Here is a 25020-nt window from a genome sequence, read left to right as displayed (position 1 = left end):
AGCCCCGTGTCTGTCTGGCTCTGTGCTGACAGCTTGGAGCCTGGAGCCTGCTTCCGATTCTGTGTCTCTCCCTCTCTCTGCCTTTCCTCTGCTCATATTTTCTCTCTCTCTCAAAAATAAAATAATACATCTAAAAAGTTAACAAAAAAGAAGAAAACTATGTCTCTTTAAGCATAGAATCCATGCCATGAGAAGCTCTGTATGCGTGAGATCAGTTGAGGGAACAGCAGAGTCATGGTCGCTCCTCCAGGCCCAGGCATGCAGCTAAATTTCAGTGAGTTCTGGATTACACGTGGCAGCCTTCAACACATGCACAAAGGGACTGCTCAAATCGTGCATGTTCTATTAGCATGCACCTAACAGCCTAATTGCACAGAGAAAATTAAAGTTCTAAAACAAAGGTGAAACTGTAAAAAAAAAAAATTGAACTTTTTTTTTAACATGATTTATGGTCAAATTAGCTAACACAGAGAGTATACAGTGTGCTCTTGGCTTCGTGAGCAGATTCCCGTGATAAGCTGAACTCTTCTAAACATTAATATAAACTCTACCGGTTGTAGCCAACAGTACAGAGGTTGAGAAGACAAGCTCTTAGAAGGCCAGCAGTGTTCGCCTGACATTGCCTCGCCCAGCTGTGGGCACAGGAATACATGTGAGAGTGACTGCCCTCGAGCTTAGGGTGTTGCTGCCTATGTGTCCCTGGACTAACACTGGGACCTGGTGGGGAGAGGGAAGTTATCATGCACACAGGTCACAATTGGATCCTATTCAGATGGGCAAGGTACTTATGCAAAGTAGTCTTCCAGGTACCTTTGGGGTTATAAATGATTAAAGACATCATCCTTGACATCAAGCGATTTATAATCTTATTGACAAATAAGACCCACTCATAAATATAATTACCACAGTGGACTCTAAGGAGAAGGTGGTACTTGAGGGAAGGATAAAATTGGGGAAAGAATTCATGGATAAGGTGTCCAGTGCAGTGGGCTCAACACTGACTTGTGCAGCCTCACCTCCAGCCAGTGCCCTCACCACTTTCCATCTCTCTGCTCTTTGCCCCCCTGCATCTGCTCACAGGATGTGTCCCTCAGAAACATGTCATGTTCACTCCTCTTCACCTGGCCTTTCCTCCCCACGCTGCCCCTCCTACCTGGAATGTCACGTCCACCTATCAACCTCGACAACTCCTCTTCTTTGTTCAGGTCCTGCTTTAAATTCTTTCTCATTTCTATAGCTTTCCATCACCTAACCCATGGTATTAGAGTTAGGTGGTCACACATCTGTCACTGAAAGCTCCTTCAGGGAGGAGATCTCATTTTCTTCATCTGTATATTTCCATCACCTGGGATAGTGCCTAGCAAGTACCAGGTGATCTAGAAATGCTTCCAGAGCTATATTATTGCACAGTAGGGGTGCCTTTTAGCTAGACTCTGGATAAGAGCATAAAGTTAAGGAGAAATAGGCCATAAGACCTGCCTTTTCTCATGCCCCTACATTATCTGAGGCACTTAACATCTGTTATGGGCTGAACTGTGTCCCCCAAAATTCATATTTTGAAGTCCCTACCTCCTGTACCTCAGAATGTAACTGTATTTGGAGAGAAGGTGATGAAGTTAAAAGGAGACCATTAGGGTGAGGCCCTAATCCAGTATGACTGGTGTCCTTACAAGAAGAGAAGGGAATACCAGGGATATGCACGCAGAGACGCACAACTATGTAAGGACAAAGCAGCAAGAAGGCGGCCATCTAGGAGATGGAGCATTCTCTCAGGAAACCAACTCTGGCACCACCTTGATCTTGGACTTTCAGCCTCCAGAACTGTGAGCAAATGAACTCCCTTTGTTTAAGCGGCCCAGGCTATGGTATTTTGTTAAGGCAGCCCCAGCAAACAAGACAGCATCTTACTTCATGAATAAACGCATAGTGCTGTATGCCAGGCACTGTTCTAAGCTCTTTACAGATGTTTAAAGACTTAAAACACCTTTCCATCAGGGCCAGTGAATCACCAGTGAATTCTCAACTGGTAGGAGGCATGAAGGATATACCCCCTTCTCCCTGGGGTAGGAGCTGGGAATATGATTGGGGGTAAAAAGACCCTGAGAGGTACATCGAGTGAGAACTACAGGTAGAGATGATGGAGATTAAAATGAATAACAACTGATATATAATAGCTACCAGTAATTGAGCACTGGGTTCAGAAAGGGTAAGCTACCTGCCCAACTATTGAGGAGAATCAGAGTTCAGACCCAGATCTTTGCCTTTCTCTATTTGGCATACTGCTGGGGTAAGGAGACTGGGGTCACTGGCTGGGGCAGGGGGTGGGGAAGGAGGGGGTTGGAGGAAAAACTGAACAGGTGACTGACTTTGTTCTCAGTGAAGGAGATCACTGGGCAGCACGGAGGGTTTTGTTTCTTTTTTTGTCTTAAGAAAAGGTGGGAGGGAAAATCTAATGACCTTCATTTGCATGTGCAAATCCAATAGATCTCGTTTATTTAGCTCCTCCAACATACCAGGCATGAAGCCTGAAACTCAGAACAGTTCTGAGAAGCAGATATTTGTGTATTTTAATTATATAGACATGGAAACTGGAGCCCAGAGAAGGTGAGAGACCTGCCCCAAGTTCAAGGAAGTGGCAGAACAGGAGTGGCGGGCCTGGGAGGCTTCCAGTCCCACCCCAGCCCCAGCCCCAACTCATCCATTCTGCTTTGCAAGTATACCTCCAGGTTCCCACCCACATGGCACATATGGCTAGTGAATGTGGGAAGGCTCCATGCTCGGAACGCACAAGTCACATATCCTATCGCGGTCTTTACAAGACTCAGCCAAAAATATTAACACAAAGCAGCTCTGCCCAAGAATGTTCCAAGGAGCCTTAGTTTCCCAAGATGTTCCGTGGAAAAAGTTCTCTGCTCAGAAAAGCTTGGTGGAAGTGTTGCCTGTTATCCCTCACCTGTCTTGGAGACTTTACAAGTGAACACTGGCGGAATCTAAAGGTTCTGCGGTAAAAGAAAAAAAAAAAAGTCTGTTTCCTTCAATGAGGCCAAGGTCTCCCCAATCTTCTTTTTGTTTTTTAACTTTTAATGTTTTATTTATATCTAAGAGAGAGAGGCAGTGTGAGCAGGGGAGGGATAGAGAGAGAGGGAGACACAGAATCTGAAGNACGTGTGTCAGTTAATATACTGTGCAGCACCTCTCAGAGGTGTTGCAATTCAGGACTTAAGAAGCAGAAAGATAAACAGGATGGAGCTACTTTTGGAAACATTAACTAAAATGCAGGCTTTTGTTCTTAAGAATTACAAAGTCCATTGATATTTACATTTAGTTTGGTTTCTACTGAGAAAATAAACAGTTAAAAAAAAATCAGAGGCAATAAATCAAACAAGAGAATTTGAGATCTGCATTCTCAAAATCTATTGGCTCATCCTAAAACCTCAGCTTCTGCTCCAACCCCATTCCATTCTCCAGATTTCCACCCACCCTCCCCTCTTTGGGGCTGCTCTCCAGCTACACCCGACTGAAAATGACCACAACTTGTAATGAATGAATGCATCGTGCCCCGCACCCCCAGCCCTCACAGTGCAGAAGCATTGTACAGGGAGGCACCAGACCTTCTGCCCACAGCTCGGCAGGAGCCGGCATATGTCAGAGAAACAATGAAGTTATCTGATATAGTGATCAAGAATCTCTGCCTTTGGTTTTGGCAGGAGCATTCTAAAGACATTCCTATGGCGGGGGTGGGGGTGGGGGTGAGGTTGCCAACATTTCCTTTAAAAGTTCCGGATTGTGAGTACAGTGATTTTTCTGCTTCTCTTTGTGCTTATTTTCGGTTTCTAATTTTCTACGATGAATATGTGGCACTTGTGTTACAGAGGAGGAGGGGGGGAAGGGGGAGCGAGGAAAATGGGCAGAGAGGGGTGGGGGAGAGGAAGAAGGAAGGGGAAGGAGGGGGAGGGGGAGAGGGAGGCAGAAGAAGAGAAAGAGAAAAGGGGAGGAGGGAGGAGAAGCGGAAAATCAACCATAAACTCTCCGAAGAAGACTGCATAAGCTCACCCAATAACATGCACCAGTGTCTCCCAACACGGTCAGGTCCAAGTCCTGACCTGCAACGTTCGCGTCTGCAACAACGCTTTCCCAGTTGCCCCGTAACCACAGCAACGCTCAGGCGCGGCGGTGCTTTCTCCTTACCCACTCGAAAGATCAAATCGTCTTCGATGGGATTCTCTTTTCGTTTCCCAGTGCTGTACATGCTCGCGGGTCTCTTCACCGCCTTCTGCTTGACATGGCCGCTTCCCGGGGACTTGACGCGCCTCTTCACGCCCTCGGTGGTGGGAGACACGTCGGCCGACCTGATCACCTTCAGCTTGAACGGGCTGCCTCGGATGTGCTGGTCGTAGAGTCGCAGAGAGAGGGTGAAGTCCCCTTCCTTCTGGACAGTGTACAGAAACTCGTACGTGCCGTTTTTGTTGTCGAGGATCTCTCCGTCGGCCACGCTGCCGTCGGGCGTGCTCAGCTCCGCGGTGATGTAGGCGTTGCCCGTCTTGCACAGCTCCCCGTCTTTGTCCTTGGTCGTTATGGTGACGGACATGGGCTGCCCGATGATGGTCTGCCGCAGCCCCTCGCCCGTGGCCACCGTCTCGGAGGCGACGGCGTTGGTGGTTAAGATCGTCCCCAGGTTGTGGATGGACTTCTTGAGCCCCTCGGTCTCCACGATGAAATCCAGCTGGTCGTTTTCGCGCGGGTGCAGCGGGAAATCCTGGTCCGCCAGTTCGTTCAGCTTCTCGCTCATCTGCTTCTTCACGAGCAGCACCTCCGTCTCCGTGCCATGGTTCAGGGCCTGTGCGGTGAAGTTGCTGCAGCTCTTTATACTCTCCTGCCCCTCGAGCAGAGTATCCAGCTGAGACTGAAGGACCTGCGGGGTCAAAAGGCGAGGCCGGGTGAGCGCTTCTCGGCGCGCTGGACGGTGCGCGCCTGGCGCGCCCGGACAGCGCCCTCCGCGGGCGGCTACCGGGAGGGGTAGTTCAGCCCCCACCCGTAGTTCTCCACAAGTGGTATTTAATTTGGCCCACCGAACCCGCTTCTAATGGAGGGCTCTGAATTGCATTCGCAGTGCCTTCTCGTTCCCTTCCGCCTCGCCCAGACTCTCCCACACACATATTTCTTGGGTCATGTGTTTTTGCTAGGGACAAGCAGAAACGTCACCACCAGGAGCCTGGAAAACAAATTGCTATGCCTGGCATCTGAACTATTAATTATTCAGTATCCCTCTGCAATGTCCTAAATTCCCCTTAGCACCCAAAGGAACAGAAACTAAACAAATGAGAACTCTCCACACCCGAATAGCAGAAGCTTTTGATCCCTGTTTTTGTGACCAGACGTGTTAAAGGCTGCAGTCAGGGTTCACTTTGAAGTTGACTAACAGGTTGGTGTGGATGAGAGAGCAATTAAGAGACTATTAGACACAAAACAAAGAGAGACTATTGGACATTATAATTAAGGAAGGAAGATAATCCAGTTTAACCCTGAATCCTGAAAGCATTACTTTACAGTCAATCTTGCCTTGTGTCAAATTATAGATTGGTACCTAAGGTTACAGAATCATAGAGGTTTGCTGGAAAGAGGAAGGAAAAAACAGCTGGGTGTGCCATGAAATGAAAACTAGTTTTACTACACAGCAGTGACACTTAAGGACCCATCTAAGTCCCCTTTGCTGTTCTCAGAATACAATAAGCTGGTGCAGTGAAGTCTTGGGGATATCATGTCTCTTACAGGATATCGACAAGAATGGCTGGAATATGGGGCGCCTGGGTGGCTCAGTCGGTCAAGCATCCGACTTCGGCTCAGGTCATGATCTCAAGGTTTGTGGGTTCAAGCCACGCGATGGGCTCTGTGCTGACAGTGGGCTCTGTGCTGACAGCGGGCTCTGTGCTGACAGCTAGCTCAAAGCCTGGAACCAGTTTCGGAGTCTGTATCTCCCTCTCTCTCTGACCCTCCCCTGCTCATGCTGTCTCTTTCTCAGAAATAAATGAAAAACATTAAAAAAATTTAAAGAAAAAGAATGGCTGGAATCTTACTTTATGCTTGAGGCCATAGTTGACTTCCAGTTCCATAAGCAGCACGCTCTTGCGCACGTTTAAAGTCTTCTGGAGCTCATCAAAGGTAGAATGGATGTCATCCACAATGCTGGCCTTTTGGTTGGTTAGCTGATGAATGATTTCTGAGATGAACTGAAGGGCAGAATCTATTTCTGGGAGCCTAGAGGACAGTCATTAAAGATCATTATTTAACATCAATCCAGAAATAGGAAAATATCTATCTAAACACTATGTTTGTCAAAAAACATTTTCTTTGCCTTTCATCATCTTTAAAAAGTAATAACTGGAGAACAGAATGAATAAGTCATGACGTAATTACTGCCTTTGAGAGAAGAGACTCTGAATGTCCACGTCTAGTTCAAATAATCATCTAATTTTAACAGTTGATGGTACAAAGCTTTGAGGCTCTCTGAACCCCATGGCTTCTCCTCACTCTGAACTAAGCCTTCTCAAACTTGACACTATAATATTGTAGGTCTTTGTCGCAGGGGATTAGCCTGTGTGTTATACAATGTTTCACAGCATCCTGTCTTGTACCATATGCCAACAGCACCCCCTCCCCACCACACACATAGTTATGACGTCAAACTGTCGCCAGGCTTGCCAAAGGTCTCCTGAGGGTATGTATAATTGCCCACAATTGATAACCAGGTTCTAAATGTATAGCTGTATCTTTTATCCTAATCATATGAAAACTTCTCCAAACTCAGAGTTTCCTGGGAACATTTTGCAAGTTTCCAAGTTCCTTTAATTATTATAGAATAACCACACTCTTCTCACTACAACTATTGGTGACAAGATTTACTTTCTGCTGGTTGTTTATTTCCTCTCTTTGGTCTTTCTTGTGTATCACACTGCTACTCTGTTCCTTCATTTCCATGTCAGAGAAAGACTGGAAGCAGGAAAACATAAGGAAAATTGAGCAATCACTGGTCNTTTACTTTCTGCTGGTTGTTTATTTCCTCTCTTTGGTCTTTCTTGTGTATCACACTGCTACTCTGTTCCTTCATTTCCATGTCAAAGAGAAAGACTGGAAGCAGGAAAACATAAGGAAAATTGAGCAATCGCTGGTTGGCACCATTTTGCTGGGCTCCAACAGAGAGGAGCCAGTGACAGTCAGCACAATGGTCCTGTATATGTCAAGAGCAGCTAAGAAAGGCTCCTCAGGGGAGCCTGGTTTCAGGCATGAATTTCAGAAAATCTGCTGGGAGCATTTTCCTGGAATGTATTTTATTCATTTAATCATTCTAAGGTACTAAAACAAAAATGCCACCACTCATAACATAAGGGCATTGGAATTTGACCAAGGGGTAGGGATGACCCTAATCACTCACTAGTTCATAACTACAGACACACAAAGGAGACTTTATTTAGATGGCATGAACCCAGTGAGACAAGAGATAGGGAGGCCAGGCCTCATTCATGACAGCCAGTGGGGAGCCTGGGGGAGGTGTGTGCACCTTTTGTTGACGGCGTCCAACTGGACCTGGAGTGAGGCCTTGTGCTGCTCCACCACATCCTTGAGGGGGACTGTGGGGTGTTCTGCGTGCTCCCCCTCAGTGCACTCCCGACACATGGCGGTCTCACAAGACTGGCAGTAAAAGTCCATCACCTGCAGGTAACACAAAAACAATTCCAGGTTCGAGGCCACTAACCGAAGGCTTACTAGGCACTAGGCCTTTAGTAGGCATTCTCTCATTTCATTCTCACGGCCTTCCCAGGTTGTAGGCAATATGTCCAGTTTCACAGAAGAAAAGGAAGGATAAACTTTTAAGTGCCACGTCTCAAACAGAGGTGGTTCAGACCCCGAAGCGGCTGCTGTGGCCACAAAGCCAGATTTTCCATGGTTACTCCCCTAGAGCAGAACAGTGTAGGGCTGTGATGCTCAAACTTCTTGAACTTAGGACCTTTTTACCCTGTTTATAAATTATTGAGGACTCCACAGTGCTTTTATTTATGTGAATTGTATCTATAGCTATTTATATTAAAAACTGAAACAAAGATTTTAAATATTAATTAAAAGCAATAATAAGCCCATTAAATGTTAACATGAATAATATAAAACATGAAAAATAACTGTTTTGCAAAACAAGAAATTTTGTGACAAGAATAGCATTATCTTCCATTTAAAAATTTTTCTTCAGTGTCCGGCTTAGTAGTAGGTAGCTAGATTCTCATCTGCTTCTGCATTCAATCTGTTGTGATAGCACACATCATATTGTCTCTGGAAAATTCCACTGTATACTCTTGAGAGAACAGGGGTGAAAAAGGCATATAACGTCTTAGAATTATTTTAAATACAGTTTTGATCTTGTGGACTGCCAACCTACCCCCCAAAGGGGTAGGGGACGCATAAGGGTTCCTGGACCATACTTTGAGAAATGATACTCTCTCTCTAAGAGATAAGTTGGGGGTGCCTGGGTGGCTCAGTCAGCTAAGTGTCCAACTTTGGCTCAGGCCATGATCTCACAGTTCATGAGTTCAAGCCCTGTGTCAGGCCTTTGTACTGACAGCTCAGAGCCTGGAGCCTGCTTTAGATTCTCTCTCTCTCTCTCTCTCTCTCTCTCCTCCTCCTCCTCCTCCTCCTCCTCCACTTGTACTCCATCTCTCTCCCTTTCAAAAATAAATAAACATTAGGAGCACCTGGGTGGCTCAGTCAGTTAAGCGTCCAACTTTGGCTCAGGTCATAATCTCATGGTTCGTGGGTTCGAGCCCCGCATCGGGCTCTGTGCTGACAGCTAGTTTAGAGCCTGGAGCCCGTTTCAGATTCTGTATCTCCCTCTCTCTCTGACCCTCCCCTGCTTATGTGCGCGCTCTCTCTCTCTTTCTCTTTCTCTCAGGAATAAATAAAACATTTTAAAAAATTAAAAAAAAATAAACATTAAAGAAAAAGAGATACAATCTGTACTCAGCAATTTGTATCCTGGCTCTACCACTTATGTAACCTCACTGTGATTCAAATTTTCCTTTGACAAATGGAAACAATAATGGTAACCTACTTCAAAGGGCTGCTATGAGGATTCAGTAGGTTAAAATACACAAAAAACTCAGATGTGGCATTGGCATGATGTAGCAGCAGCAATGGTGGTGATGATGATGATGATGATGATGATGATGATATCATTTGCTTACAGGAAAATAACGGCACCTTATCCTGATTATGATGAACTCTTAGTAACAATAGAACATAAAGCCTGTTAAGTTAGTTTCCTTATGAAGGCATTTCCCTATCCTCTTGGATGAAAATAACTTATAATTTTGAATTCCCAAAGTACTCTTTGGAGGGATTTTTTTTCGTTCTTTTTTTTTTAAATTTTTTAATGTTTTATTTATTTCTGAGAGAGAGACAGTGTGAACAGGGGAGGGTCAGAGAGAGAGGGAGATACAAAATCTGAAACAAGCTCCAGGCTCTGAGCTAGCTGTCAGCACAGAGCCCGACACGGGGCTCAAACCCATGAACCGTGAGATCATGAACTGAGCTGAAGTCGGACGCTTAACTGACTGAGCCACCCAGGCACCCCTGGAGGGATCTTTTTCTTGAAGTATAACATATGTACAGAAAATGGCATAAGTCAGGGTGCCTGGGTGCCTCAGTCGGTTAAGCGTCTAACTTCAGCTCAGGTCATGATATCACCGCCCATGGGTTTGAGCCCCGCGTCTGGCTCTGTGCCGAAAGCTCAGAGCCTGGAGCCTGCTTCAGATTCTGTGTCTCCCTCTCTCTCTCTCAAAAATAAACATTAAAAAATTAAAAAAAAAAGAAAAAAAATGGCATAGGTCTTATTAAAGGTTAGTGGATTTTCACAAAGTGAATCTTCCCACCAAAGCACTTTTATTCATACTCCAGTCTTATGAAACATTTATAAGATTTGAAGTTCCTGTGCTCAAGAACTCTCCTACAAAGAGCCTAACTAATTTTTTGCACAAAGCAGGTATTAAAAAACTCCTCAATGAATCAATTGTATCCTGTCTATAGGAAACACATTTTAGAGTCCAGGACACAAATAGATTGAAATTAAAAGGGTGGAAAAAGATATTCCATGCCAATAGTAATCAGAAGAGAACTGGAGTGGCTATTCTAATATCAGACAAAATAGACTTTAAGACAAAACTTGTTACAACAGACAAAAGCAGACATTATGTAATTATAAGATGATATATTCATTGTGAAGATATAACAATTATAAACAATTATGTACCCAACATGAGAGTCCCTAAATATATGAAACAAAAACTGACAGAATTGAAGGGAGAAATGAAGAGTTCAGCAATAATAGTTGGAGATCTCAGTAACCCACTTTCATTAGTGATAGAACAATTAGATGAAAGATCCATGAAGAAACACAGAATTTGAGAATATAAACCAACTAGGCCTAACAGACATATAGAGCACTCCATTTAATAACAGAATACACATTTTTGTCAAGTACACATGGAACGTTTTCTGGAATAGACCATGTATTGGGTAAAAAACTCTCAATAAATTTAAAAAAGATTAAAGTCATAGAAGTATTTTTTCTAGCTACAATGAAATTAAATTAGAAATCAATAACAGAAGGAAATCTGGAAAATTAACAAATACATGAAAATTAAATAACTTACTCTTACACAGTACGTCAAAGAAGAAATCACAAGGGAAATTAGAATATACTTTGAGATGAGTAAAAATGAAAGCACAATACACCAAAACTTATGAGAGACAGTTCTCAGAGCAAAATTTTTTATGTAAATGCCTAGTTTAAAAAGAAGAAAGATCTTATGGGGTGCCTGGGTGGCTCAGTCAGTTGAGCGTCTGACTTCAGTTAAGGTCATGATCTTGGGATTCGCAAGTTTGAGCCTCACGTCAGGCTCTGGGCTGACAGCTCAGAGCCTGGAACCTGCTTCGGATTCTGTGTCTCCCTTTCTCTCTGCTCCTCCCCTGCTCATACTCTTTCACACTCTCTCAAGAAAATAAACATTAAAACAATTTTTTAAATAGAAGAAAGATCAATAGCTTAAGGTTCAACCTTAAAGAAATGGAAAAAGAAGAACAAATTAAAACCAAAACAAGAAGAAGGAAGAAAATGATAAAGATGAAAGTAAAGGTAAATAAAATAGAAAACAGAAACACAATAGAGAGAATCAATGAAACCAAAAGTTGGTTCTCTGTAAAGATTTAAAAAAATTGACAAACAGTATACTAGGGACAGTTGTATGCCAACAAATTGAGTAACATAGATAAAATGGACAAATTCTTAGAAATACACAAACTAATAAAACTGACTGTACAGAAAATCTGAATAGACCTATGATAGGATATGGAACCAGTATTTAAAAAATTTCTAACATAGAAAAGTCCATGACCAGATGGCTTCACTGATGAATTCCACCAAATACTTACAGAAGAATTAACATAATCCTTCCAAATTCTTCAAAAAATAGAAGAGGAAAAAACATATCCTAACTCATTCTATGAGGCCAGCAATACCCTAATATGAAAGCCAAAAACATCACAAGTAAAGTTCATACCCTTTATGAATATAGATGCAAAAACCCTTAACAAAATACTGCTAAACTGAATCAAGCTGCATATACAAAGAGTTATACAGTATGGCCAAGTAGATTTTATCCCAGTACTGCCAAGGTAGTTCACATACAGAAATCAACATATGTAATACACCACATTAAGAGAATAAAGGGGAAAACCCCACATGGTCACCTCAGTTGATGCAGAAAAAAACATTTGACAATATCCAACACCATTTATGATAAAAAAAAAACACTTATTTAACTAGAAATGGAAGAAAAGTTCCTCAACTTGATAAAGGGTATCTACAAAAATCCTATAGCCAACATCATACCTAATGATAACCCCCTAAGATAAGGAATGAGATAAAGATGTTCGTTCTTGCCATTTCTATTCAGCAATGTACTAGAAGTTCTAACCAGTGCATTTAGGCAAGAAAAAGCAATAAAATGCATTCAAATTGGAAATGAAGAGGTAAGAATTTCTCTATTCAGAGAGGATATGAATTTATATACAGAAAAGCATAGAATACCCCCCCACACACAAAATATTAGGACTAACAAATGAATTCAGCAAAGTTGTAGGATACAAGATCATCAAACAAAAATCAGTTGTATTTCTAGATGCTAGCAATGAACAATCCAAAAATGAAATCAAGAAAACAATTCCATTTATAATAGCATCAGAGAGAATATAAAATACTTCAGAATACATTTAACCAAGAAGGTGTAAGACTTGTTCACTGAAAACTACAAAACATTGTTGAAAGAAATTAAAGAATACCTAAATAATGGAAATGAATGTAAAGATACTCCATGCTCATGAATAGGAAGACTTAATACTGTTAACAGGGCAACATTCCCACAATTGAACTATTGATTCAGTGAAGTATCTATCAAAATTTAAGCGTCCTTTTTTCACAAAAGTGAACAAACTATTCGCAAAATTCAGATGGAATTGCATGGGACTCTGAATAGCTAAAACAATCTTGGGAAAAAAATTGGAAGACTTAGACTTATCAATTTCAAAATGTAGTACCAAGATAGAGTAATGAAAATACTGTGTTATTGGCATAAGGATAGACATACAGATCAATGGAATAGAATGGACAGTCCGGAAGTCAAACCATACATGTATGCTCAACTGATTCTTGACAAGGATGCCAAGATCACTCAATGGAGAAAAACAGTCTTTTCAACAAATGATGCCAAGACAACTGGTTATCACATGTAAAAGAATAAAGTGGAATGCATAACTCACTCTACATACAAAAATTATCTCAAAATAGGTTAATGGCCTAAATGTAAGAGCTAAAACTATAAAACTCCTAGGGAAAAAAACAAAACAAAACATAGGAGTAAATCTTTATGACCTTTGATTGGGTAATGGTTTTCTAGATATGACACCAAGAGCACAAGCAACAACAACAAAAAATAGATAAACTGGACTTCATCAAAATAGAATCTTGTGGGTCAAGGGTACTATCAAGATACTATCAGGAAAGTGAAAAGAGGGGCACCTGGCTGGCTCAGTCAGTAGAGCATGTAACTCTTGATCTCAGGGTTGTGAGTTCGAGTCCCATGTTGGGTGTAGAGATTACTTAAAAATAAAATCTTTAAAAAAAGAAAGTGAAAATAATAGGAGAAATATTTGCTCTTCACATATCTGATAAGGATGTAGTATCCAGAAAATAGAAAGAAACCCTACAACTCAAGAACTCAATTCAAAAATTGGCAAATGACTTGAAAAGACATTTCTCCAAAGAAAATATACAAATGGCCAATTTGCACACACAAAAATATGCTCAACATTCTTAGTCCCTAAAGAAATCCAAATCAAAACCACTATGAGATACTTTACACTGACTAGGGTGGCTAGACTCAAAAAGTCAGATAGTAACAAGTGTTGGTGGAAATGTGGAAAAATTAGAACTTTCGTACTTTGCTGGTGGGTATGTAAACTGGTACAATCACTGAGAAAACAGTTTGGTGGCTCCTCAAAAGTAAAATACAGAATTACCATGTGACCCAGGAATTTACATATATACCAACGCCTAGGTATATACCCAAGATAACTATAAACATACATCCATGCAAAAATTTGTATATGAATGTTCATAACACTAGTCATAATAGGCCAAAACTGGAAATAACATAAATATCCATCAACTAATGAATGGGCAAAGGAATTGTGGTATGTCCAGACAATGGAATATTATTTAGTCATAAAAGGCATGCAATTTGGCTATATGCTACAATATAGATGAACTTCTAAAACATTATGCTGAGTGATAGAAGCCAGACTCAAGAGGCCACATAATTTATGACTGATTTATATGAAATGTCTAAAATGGACAAACCTTGCAGAGACAGCATGCAGACTGGTGACTGCCAGGGGTTCGGGACGGGGGGAATGGGGAGTGGCATGATGAAAAAGTTCTGGAATTAGTGGTGAGAGTGGCACAACCTCTTGAATATACCACTGAATTGTATACTTGAAAAAATTTTTTTTGTTTTTATTTTTGAGAGAAAGAAACAGAGACAGAGAGGGGAGGGGCAGAGTGAGAGGGAGACACAGAATCTGAAGCAGGTTCCAGGCTCTGAGCTGTCAGCACAGAGCCCGATGCAGAGCTCGAACTTGTGAACCATGAAATCACAATCTGAGCCAAAGTCAGACGCTTAACCGACTGAGCCACCAGGTGTCCCTAAGTTGTATACTTTTAAATGGTTAAATTGTTTAATTTTATGTTATGTGAATTTTCCCTTAATTGAAAAATTAATTTTAAAAAATTCCACTAATTAATTTTTTAAAATGCATCTATCTTTGAAGAGAGAGCAACACACCTAGGTGACTGTCCCTGGTTGCGAATCCTAAGTGTTTCTTGGAAACAAAGGCCCTAAAATCATTCTGACGTGTGAACAGCTAGTCATTCTCACATGCTTGTGCTCTGGGTCTGGCAGCTTTGACTCAAGCTGAGAGTTAATTGCGTCAAGTGTGAGACTAGGCTAAGCTCATCCATCTTGAGTGAGATAATGCTGGTGTTTGTTCTTGCAGGGGGATGGGCCAGAGGCCAGGACTAGCTTATTTCTGTTGACAGGTAGACACCACTTGTGAAGATGACAAGGCATGACCATATGCATGACTAACATGCTGTTAAGGGTGGTCAGGGCCTTGGGACGGCCCTGAGGACTGTGGAAGTGGGGACTTGTTAGTGGCAGGGCATTCTTAATGAGGATCTCTGCTTTGCACCTCTTAACATCCTTGTTAGTAAGGTGCCTAAGCAAGCCATAACAGGATTTAATGATTATTTGTGGTTCTGGGACCATGAGGCATGAGCTCAAATATCTTCTCTACGCGCTAAGAACCTCTTACATCACTGACATTATTCCCATTTTTCTCTGTATTTGGACAATGCAGCCATGGCAGTTTAATTAGAAGAGAGATAGTGTCACAGCACTTAAAGTAAATGACAGGCTTTCATCCACATGAGCTAATCAGCACCAGGCAGTTTATGAGGACAACATCCTGCTTTATTGTTAATTACTCGATTTTATTAACCTTCAGACGCTTGAATTATTTTTAAAGATTTACCCATGGCAATTAACTGCAGCAATTTATCTGCAATATTGCATGTGTTTGGCTTGAATATGCAATGAGGACCCCGTTTCAAAGCAGCAGCAGTGAACTACAATCTATGATGAAACAATAGAACAATTCAAGGCACATGCTGTGTGCCTTTCCAAGACCTCTTGCTGGTTTATAAATTTTATGATTCCAAAGAATAATAATGACCCAGCATAGAGAAATCACCCAAAACATACTTTTTTTAGCTTCATCTACCTTAATGGATTCAAATTCTAGATAGATCTAAGTTTTAGTGGGTTTGATGCAATATGTTTGGAGGGGAGACGAGAAAGGATTCTTTAACTTCGCTAGAATCAGCATCTCTAAGAGAGATTTTGCATAGCAGCTGGTGGCATCAGGGGTCTCTGTTGCTGAGGTGTGCCCAAGAAATACATCTTAAGGAGTTCTGTCCTTTAAGCAACACAGAATATACACTGTGGTCTTACCTATTAAACAACAAGTCTATATAAACATACACGCATATTCACATACTAGCGTAAATGTCATTTGTTACCAAAACATCAGTTTCAATGGCTACCCAAGAGTCAGTTATATGGACTTACCATAATTTAGGCCTTTCCCTAATAGTACACATTCAGATTATTTCTGATTTTTACTCTAATCTAAAATTTTCAATTAACATTCTTCAATCTTCATTCTCCAGCTACTTCCTTAGAAATATTTCTATTAGTGGAATTACTGAATTAATGGATAGGAAGTTGTATAAAACACTCATAGTTCAGCAAACTGACATAAACTTTCTGAAGAGCAATTTACCCTCCCGCCCACAGCAAGTGAAAATGTCTCCCCATATCCTCATCATCACTGCTTATTATCTTTAAAAATCAATTTGAAAAGATGTAATTATTTATGAAGCTTGACATTTTTTTTCTCATACTATTATTAGCCATTTATATGTCCTCTGTGAACTTTCTGAGTTCTTTGCCCATTTTCTTCTGTGATGTTCATATTTTTCTTAATTCTTAACTCTTACATAGTAAGAATTTGCTGGGGCATTTTAATTAAGAATTTTCCAGTTATTTTTATAAATTGAATGATTAACAGTTTTCTTCTTCTGCCTTCACTAGATTTTGGTATTAGAGTTATGAGGATATCTTGAGTGGATTGGGGAGTTTTCTATCTTTTCTTATGATGCAGACTAAACATACTAAGAATCATATTTGTTTTATATAGGTTTGAAGGAATTCAGTTTCAAATTAAGTTTTATCATTTTCCTTCAAAATTAGCAGTCATGATCATTTTTAGTTTCCTAGATAATCATCCATTTCATTTAGACTTTTAAGTATATTAGCCTTTAGCACATAGCATTTACTCATTTTAAAACATTCCTTTTTACCTGTACTGATATCTGTTAGAGTCTTAATTCAACATATTTTCCTTTTGTTGTTTTATCAGATATCAAATTATTTCATTAATTTAAAAAATCAGCTCTTAGATTTATTAACTCAATTGTTTCATTACTTTCAAACTAACTTTATTATTTTCTTTCTTTCATGTTCCGTATATTTACTTTGTTGTTTTCCCTAACTTTTTGAATTGAACTTTTAATTTTTTAAAAAAATGTTTATTTATTTATTTTGAGAGACAGAGAGCATGGGAGAGAGAGCAAGGGAGGAGCAGAGAGAGAGGGAGAGAGAATCTCAAGAAGGCTCAGCACTGTCAGCACAGAGCCTGACAAGGGGCTCGATCCCAGAAACCGTGAGATCATGACCTGAGCCGAACTAGAGCTCCTCTACAGGGAGACAGCCACAGCGAGAGTCCGTGTGAGAAATGGTCATAAAAGAATGCTCAAACTAATTGAAGGCACTATCTAAAGTTTCTTTTACAAAAGTTACATGGTAATTCTCCCTCGGAGTACACTGCATGGAAAATCGTGGTTATTGACAGCCTGGTGTGCTTTCAATTAAATAATTAAAGATGTAAAATTCACAATGTCTCTCTTATTTTGGCTACCAAAAAGCTCAGGGTATTATTGTTTCCTGGTCTAGCTTTTATGATGTGTTAATCAGCCTTGGGACTTAAACTGTTCAAACCTCAATTTCTTCATCTATAAAATGAAGGTAACTATAAATGAATGAATGAATGAATGAATAAATAAAATGAAGTTAACTAATACCTACTTTGCAGAGTGGTGTGTACGAAGTCAAGCATGGTGCCTGGCACATTGGTTTAGCAAATAGTTATTGACTGACTTCTAAGAAGCTGAATTTACAACTGGACAAAGGCTGGATAATACATAAAAAATAGATCTCTGATCGACAACCTGACCAGGAAAGCAACCCCTTATCTACAATAAACAACCCAGGAAGCCAGCCTACCACTTCTACTTGTAGGAAGTCAGACTACTATCTCTAGGAATAATCCCAAAACCTAAATAAGATCTATAATTGGCCCCAAATGGCTAGGGATTGATTACTGATAGGCTCTCTAATGTTTATCTCCACTTCCACTTGGTACCAACCAGAGAAAGCCAAATATGTATTCCTAACCAATCACGTAGGATGCCCCAATTCTAGTTAGTCTGACTCCAGCTTCCCCATGCCAACAGCCTCCAAAGAGAGCATCCCTAAAGCCTTCCCTTTTGTCTGCTGTAGAGCTTTCTCACTCCTCTGCCTGCCTTTGAGTCCTTGCCGAAACATAAGTGACGGTGGCTGATTCCTTGTTCGAGCAAGTTCAGGACAGACAGTCTCTGTTTGTTTCCACATTTCCATGCAGAACATACTGTGCTCAGTGTTAGCAATATAAGGGTGAACATGGTCCCTGACCTTCTGGAGAGCTCCAGAAGGAGCTTTACTTTTCTAAAAGTAAAGCCAGAAGATCAACTGGCCAACAAATACACAGATGAAGGCAAGAAGAGCATGGTGGATGCCAGGAAGGAAATCCAGGAAGTGACATAATGGCTAGTTAAGTGGGTGTCAGAGGTGGTCTGCGTCAGACAGCCAGTTAGAGAAGACTGCTCTGCGTAGAAGAAAGTTGGGCTGAGACATGAAGGATGAGGGTGAGCTAGCAAGGGAGTGTTCCAGGCAGACGGCATAGAGAATAGTTAAGCCCCAAGGTGGGAAACCACTTGGCAAGTTCAAGGCCAGTGAGGCTGCAGTGTGGTGGGCAGAGAGAGTGGTATGAAATCAGCTAAATAAACAATAGTTATGGCTAATAATTATTGCTTTGCTCTAGCAATAATAGCTTGCTTGATAGTGGTTTTATTATAGCCATGCCTTATATTATAAGCAGTTTCTAATACTTTTGAAGTGGCCATTATAAAGAAAGAGTGAATAAAGTCATTGCTGAGAAATAATTTTAATAGCTAACATTTATCAAGAGCTTACTATAATGCTTTATATGTTTTAAACACTTACTTTTCCAAGTAATCCCATATAGTAAATGCTATTATTTAATTCTTTTAATGTTTATTTATTTTTGGAAGAGAGAAAGAGAGAGGGGGAGAGAGAAACAGACTGCAAGCGGGGGAGGGGCAGAGACAGAGGGAGACACAGAATCTGAAGCAGCTCCAGGCTCTGAGCTGTCAGCACAGAGCCCATCTTGGGGCTTGAACTCAACAAACTGTGAAATCATGACCTAAGCCAAATTTGGATGCTTAACCGACTAGGCCACTCAGGCGCCGTTAGTAAATACTATTATTACTTCTTCTTTACAGATGAGAAAGTGAGACACAGAGAGTTTAATAAACTTGCCAAAGCTAACACAGAGAATAAACTGAAGAGCAGGGGTTTGAATCAGGCAGTTGGAATCCAAAGCCAACTTCAGGTGACATAGCTATCATTAATCAGTTATTTGATAGTACACACAGGTCCTCCTAGGCTTTTAACAGCTATTATGCTTGCCAGTAGCAGGAAATATGCTGGAATTAAAATCTAGAACCTATTATTAAGGATTCACACATCTTCAAATTCTATTTCTTATTAAGGATTAGGGCCTAATGGAGCAGGAGAAAAATTTCCCTCATAAGAAAAACAAAGAACTGTAATTAATTCATATTTTAATATTCATTCTAAATTTGCAAAATTTATCTATTCTTAATCTTTATCCATAATTTACTACATAGATATTTATGTGGGTCAAGAATACACAGTGTGCAAATAGTTACGTATTTCCTCTCCCAGGACACTAATAATACGTGCTATTAGACACAATGAAGATTGATTTTATTATTTAAATGAATTTGATCAGAGCAAGTAAGCAAGCAAAACAGTGTGAGCACTGCTAAAATATCTTTTAATTACTCATTCTCCAGGTGGAGTTCTGCTTTAGCATATAACCTGTGACTGCCCGAAGCCCACCCAAATCAAAGCAGTCGCCTCGCCAGGCCCCGTCCGCTAACCACTCACTTACATTTCCATCGTGGTTTGGGCAGGAGAGAGGCTTTCCCGCAGCCACAGCGGTGACTGTCTCCAGGATGGAGGACTCCTCAACGTTGCTGCCGGGGGTTCGCTGCAGCACATCCATCAGGTTCGTGATGAAGAAGTTGTTCTGGAGCGCGGCCACCCCCTTCTCGGGCAGGATGGAGGTCTGGCGGCACACTGGGCAGGAGAGGGTTAAACTGTGGGCGGGAATGTAGTTCTGCAGGCACCTGTTGTGGAAGCAGAAGCAGGTGGACTGTCAGTACAGTGGGCTCTTGACCAAGAGCAGGGCCACCTCTTCTCACAGGTACCATCCATGTTCTCTGCCCCCAGTGGACTATTTTGCAGAAACTCCCTATGTAGTCTCTTTTCTAGGAAAAGAAGATTTCAGCAACTAAGAGGTAATCTGTATACTCCCATTGGCCCTATCAACTGATCAGGCAAATGATAACCCTCAAGGGAAAGGAGTAATGTCATTGACTTTGGTAGTGTTCTGGGGAGTCTTGTCATAAATGAGCAGCATCGGCCTCTCCGGGAACTTGGAAGATGTGGAGAATCTCAGATGTTCCTCCAGGCCTGCTGAGTCTGAATCAGGCAATTTATATGCACATTAAAGGTTGCAGGGGCCACCTGGGTGGCTCAGTTAAGCGACTGACTTCGACTCAGATCATGATCTCGCAGTTTGTGAGTTCAAGCCCTGCGTCGGGCTCTGTGATGACCGCTGAGAGCCTGAAGCCTGCTTCAGATTCTGTGTCTCCCAATCTCTCTCTGCCCCTCCCCTGCTCACATTGTCAATATCTCTCTCCTAAAAATAAATAACCTTTTTTTAAAAATTAAAAAAAAAAAAAGTCGCAAAGCATCACTCTACAATATTCAGTGTCATGTTCACAGATTTGGGGATTTTTACAATGGGGAGAAATAGGTCAAAGTTTTCTCTTAGTGCTGAAATACTTAAGTTAGGCCACAGATAAACTAATTACTAACAAACTTTGAGTGCTAAACTGCTTATTTAACTGCTAAGTTAAATAAAAAGGTAAAGAGGTATTTTGATAATGATTAACTCAGTGGAAAAAGCTATTCAAGAAAGATAAAGAAATGTTTTCATATATAGCAAATTGCATATTCAATTAATTTTTAATTATTTCATACACATAGTTGCATACAAATGCATAACCAGATCTTACGTGTAAAAAACACATCCCAGTGTAAATGTTTTGTTTGAAGCAGGGATAGGCCCCCAGTGTCATACCAACATGATCTCTTCTTGCCTCTTCTCAACAGGCATCAATTTAATTCATTCAATTAGCAAATGTATTGCTAATAATGAGTTACATATATCCTGCCTCACTAGATCCATAGTACTTGCAATAACCATATGAAGTAGGTACTTTATTTACTTATGTTTTAATGCTTACTTATTTATTTTGAGAGAGAGAGAGAGAGAGTAGGAGAGGGGCAGAGAGAGAGGAAGACAGAGAATCGCAAGCAGGCTTCGCACTGTCAGTGCAGAGCCCAATGTGGGGCTCAAATTCACAAACTGTAAGATCATGACCTGAGCTGAAACCCAGGGGCACCTGGGTGGCTCAGTTGGTTAAGTGTGATACAGGCAGAGAGAAGCAAAGTTGCTTGCTCTCAAAACTCAAGTGGTCAAGAGCAGAGCAGGAGTTCAAACCCAGGCAACTGGGCACCAGAACCGAAGCTCTACATGACTACGCTACGTAACGTTTCCCTGTTGTTCTGCCAAATGGAATTCAAAAACTTCTGATTTCATCTCATTCCCTTTATTATATAGATAAGGAAACTAACATCAAGGAAGTTAATGGACTTTCCTATGTCACAGAAGTAGCGAGCACTGAATCAATACCAGAAACAGAATAGCTTTTGCTAAGGTCATTGAGGGCATCTAAATACAGACAACAGACATTTTTCACTCCTATCCTTCTTAGTGGCTCTCATTAAATGGGACCGCTGCCTCCCACCTCTCCTTTTTTGAAACTTTATCTTCCCTTGCTTGTGACAGCACACTCACTCGGTCCTCCTTCTTCTGTCTGCTCTTTGTTTTTACTGAGCCAGTCCGGGTTCTGTCATTAGCACCCCTCTCTCCCTGGGACATCACATCCACATGCAGGGCTATAAACACAACACTCCCACATTGCTACTCCTTCCACAGATGTCTCCTCTGAGCCCCTAATCTCTACACCAGCTGCTTTCTTGGCATCTCCTCTTGGATCTCTCACAAGTCCTAAAACTCAACGTGTCCAAAACCAAAGCTAGGTTTTTCCCCCAAACTGGGTCCTCTTCCCATCTCAACAAACAGCCCCTCCATCCATTCATCGAGACAAACCAGGAACTGGGAACCAAGCTGAAAACAGTAATTTCCTTACTGTCCATATTCCACATCCAACCCATCACCAAAGGCTGGAAATTCCTAAATGCCTTCCAACATTTGCAGTCCTTGTCATCTGCTCTACACCACCCTTCCCTGGGTTTCTGCAGCAGCTCTATGCACGTGACCCACCCTCGTATCCTCTCACCCTTCTCCATATTGCAACAACAGTGACCTTCTCGAAACCCACTCCACACATTCCATGGGGACTCGGTGTGATAGGCTCTCGAAAATCTCTGCCACCGGCCATTGGATGGAGGAACAGAAGTAGACTGAGTGAGACCCAAAGGAGAGAGCTGGGTGTGGGCCTGGGACAGCCCAGAAGTGTTGCTTCTCACCTGTCAGAGCAAGTAAATGGGAGTCAAACAATGGACTGCCTGGGCACTGAACAAGGGAGATAGGAGGCCCTGCCAAGCTCAGACTGAGTGGCTCTCAGTGTTGGGTATAAAGAGGCCAACTGCTGCAAACCAAATAATAATCTTACCATGGGAGCCTAGGGACACGGGGACAATTAGCTGGTATTAATGTTTCAGCTAGTCATTAAGTGGGGGGGTGTGGGAATCACTCTCCGTTCAGTCATTTTGGACTATGAATGACAAAGTACTTGCACTGAAGTGTAAAATAAATAAAGTATAAAGTGCCAGTGCCCTGTCCACCACTACNAAAGAACCCCCTAAAAAAAAAACCCTCTTACACACACCCCCAAAAGAACCCCCTAAAGAGCAAACAAAAAATCACAACGACCAGTAACAAATCCAACTAATCCAACTTCTCCCTCTATCCATCACCAGCAAGGATGTGATTATTCTGTTGCAATTGAGATCTTCCAAAGTAAATCAACTTTAACAAATGTATAGTAAATGGATGGCAAATATAATTAGCATTGATTGGAAGCCATTGTAAACACCATTTCCTATTCTATAACAAGAATTAAAGCAGTTTAATTAGGTATATTTAATAATAATAGAAAATATATTTAACAGAATGCTATAAAACATAATTACTATATTTATTTTTAAGAAAAAAAAATTACCTTACTAGGCAAATACTTAAATTAGGACACAGATAAATTACTAACAAACTTAATCTGCTTAATTGCTTATGCTAAGTTAAACAAGAAGGTAAGATGTATGTTGATGACTGATTAACTCAATGGAAAAAACTATTTAAGAAGGACAAAGGAATGTGTTTTCATATATAGCAAATTGCAGGTAATTTATAATTACTTCATACACACAGTTTTTTTCTTCATCTGCAACATCCTTATGTTCAAATGTGCCATTAGCATGTGTCTTCTGAAGTATCTTTGAGAGGAAGCTCTCCCTTTTAACTAACTCCTCAATAACCAGGTATTTTACCTAACGTGTCATGAGAGAAAATAACAGATTTAAAAAAATTTTTTTAATGTTTATTTATTTCTGAGAGAGAAAGAACATGAGCAGGGGAGGGGCAGAGAAAGAGGGAGACACAGAATCTGAGGAAGGCTCCAGGCTATGAGCTGTCAGCACAGAGCATGACGTGGGGCTCGAATTCATAAACCATGAGATCAAAGCCGAAGTCAGACTCTGAATTGACTGAGCCACCCAGGCACCCCATACCTGGCCCTTACCAAAGACACTCTATGAGGGAACTGTGGTTGGCAAAAGTTGATGGAAAACAAAGGGGAAATTTAAAAAATTTTTAAAGCTTAAAATATTTAATGTTCTATGCCCTGTGGGAATGAGTCAGTAGCTACTGGATTGTTTTCTCTCACTTGTAATTATTTAAAATAGAGTATATTTTTGATAACTCATGATTATGTTTCTAGATATCTGTCATAAGCACAAAAGACTAATGTCTCCCATAGGTAATTGAAGAATTCTGGAAAGAACTCTTTGGTAAGTTGTAGGAGATCAGTCTGTGAAACTATCTTCTCTGAGCACAAAGGACGCTTACCTCTCGCAGAAAGTGTGCAGACAGGGGAGAACCTTGGGATTCTTGTACCGCTCCAGGCATATACTGCAAATCAGAAACTGCTTGTCAATCTGGCGCACCACAGGACTTGGGATGTTGGTGGCTTCACTGGCCATCCTAGACCACTGACATGGGAGGCCGGCTGTCTTTGACCCTGCACGCTGCTGCTGTCAGACAGGAAAAATATGCAATAACTTGTAAGTGCCAATCAATCACGGGTTCGTTCACTACAGGCATTGTGTTAGGAATACAGGTAGAATTCCATGCCAGTGACCTCAAAATGACCATCACCAGCCCTCAAGGTTGGATGAGGCATACCGTGAAATGCCTGTTTATTTTATAAATCAATACAATGAACACATATTCACCATGAAAACAAGACAGATCAGAAGACGTATGCTGCACAAAGGGACCTGCTTGCTGGCTCTGCAAGCAGTGGAAACTGAGGGGCTAAATACAGCTATGCCATGCCTGTTCGTGCCTTCGTTTATGGCTATATTTGACTCTATACCTCCAGTCTTATTAAAATGGAATCCATATCAAATAGAATAGTCTTACTAAGATAAAATGGTTTCCCAACTATTGAACTTGAAGCGGATCAAAATGTCACTCCAAAATATGCCATTTTGGCGTAAGCATTATTTTGAGCTGAAGGCAGCTGAGACACAGCAGACATGGTAGGGCAGCCGGTGGCTGGCGAGGGGCACTCTGCTCTCTCCCATCTGCTGAAAAGCAGGGCATAGATTTCCCATGTTCAAAGGAAATTTTCATTTGCAAAGGTGCCCCACTCACCCATACCAAAAAGAGGAGACTCTTGATGATCACCAGGTATAGGACGGGAGAGGAGTCTGCATAACAAACCTTACTAAATAACCCTTATGTACCATACATTTCCTGGTCACTTCCCTACAATTTACTGCCCCCAAACCTCCTTTTCCTTTGTCAAGCCATTTCTCCACCATTTGTCATCCTTTGTTAAAACAGTGTATCAGCTCCCAGGTCTAACTGCCTCTTTGGGTTTTCACTTCTTTTCTGTGACGCTCCCATGCATGTAAAATTAAAAATATTAAATTATAAGCT

At 41.3% G+C, this 25020-nt stretch overlaps 1 protein-coding gene across 3 annotated transcripts in view; it reads right to left on the bottom strand.

The window, feature by feature from the left end:
- Window positions 1-25020, bottom strand: part of TRIM2 (tripartite motif containing 2) — a 163187-nt gene that overhangs the window by 30827 nt on the left and 107340 nt on the right. Inside the window, exons 2-6 of one of the 3 annotated variants that reach the window (XM_077770921.1) lie at window positions 23923-24104; window positions 19594-19831; window positions 7556-7707; window positions 6075-6255; window positions 4189-4912 (exon numbers count right to left, since the gene is read on the bottom strand). In XM_077770921.1, the coding sequence (XP_077627047.1) occupies window positions 4189-4912; window positions 6075-6255; window positions 7556-7707; window positions 19594-19831; window positions 23923-24056 (1429 nt within the window). In that variant the 5' untranslated portion in view covers window positions 24057-24104. Of the gene's footprint in view, window positions 1-4188; window positions 4913-6074; window positions 6256-7555; window positions 7708-19593; window positions 19832-22135; window positions 22154-23922; window positions 24108-25020 lie in introns of those variants that run through there. The other 2 variants (XM_077770922.1, XM_077770923.1) reach the window with 2 other exon arrangements.

Source organism: Crocuta crocuta, unplaced genomic scaffold (genome assembly GCF_008692635.1).
Source record: "Crocuta crocuta isolate KB4526 unplaced genomic scaffold, BGI_CrCroc_1.0 scaffold166, whole genome shotgun sequence".
Lineage (NCBI taxonomy): Eukaryota > Metazoa > Chordata > Mammalia > Carnivora > Hyaenidae > Crocuta > Crocuta crocuta.
The sequence above is the reverse complement of the archived record's forward strand: the minus strand, read 5'-3'. Positions and strand labels throughout refer to the sequence as shown.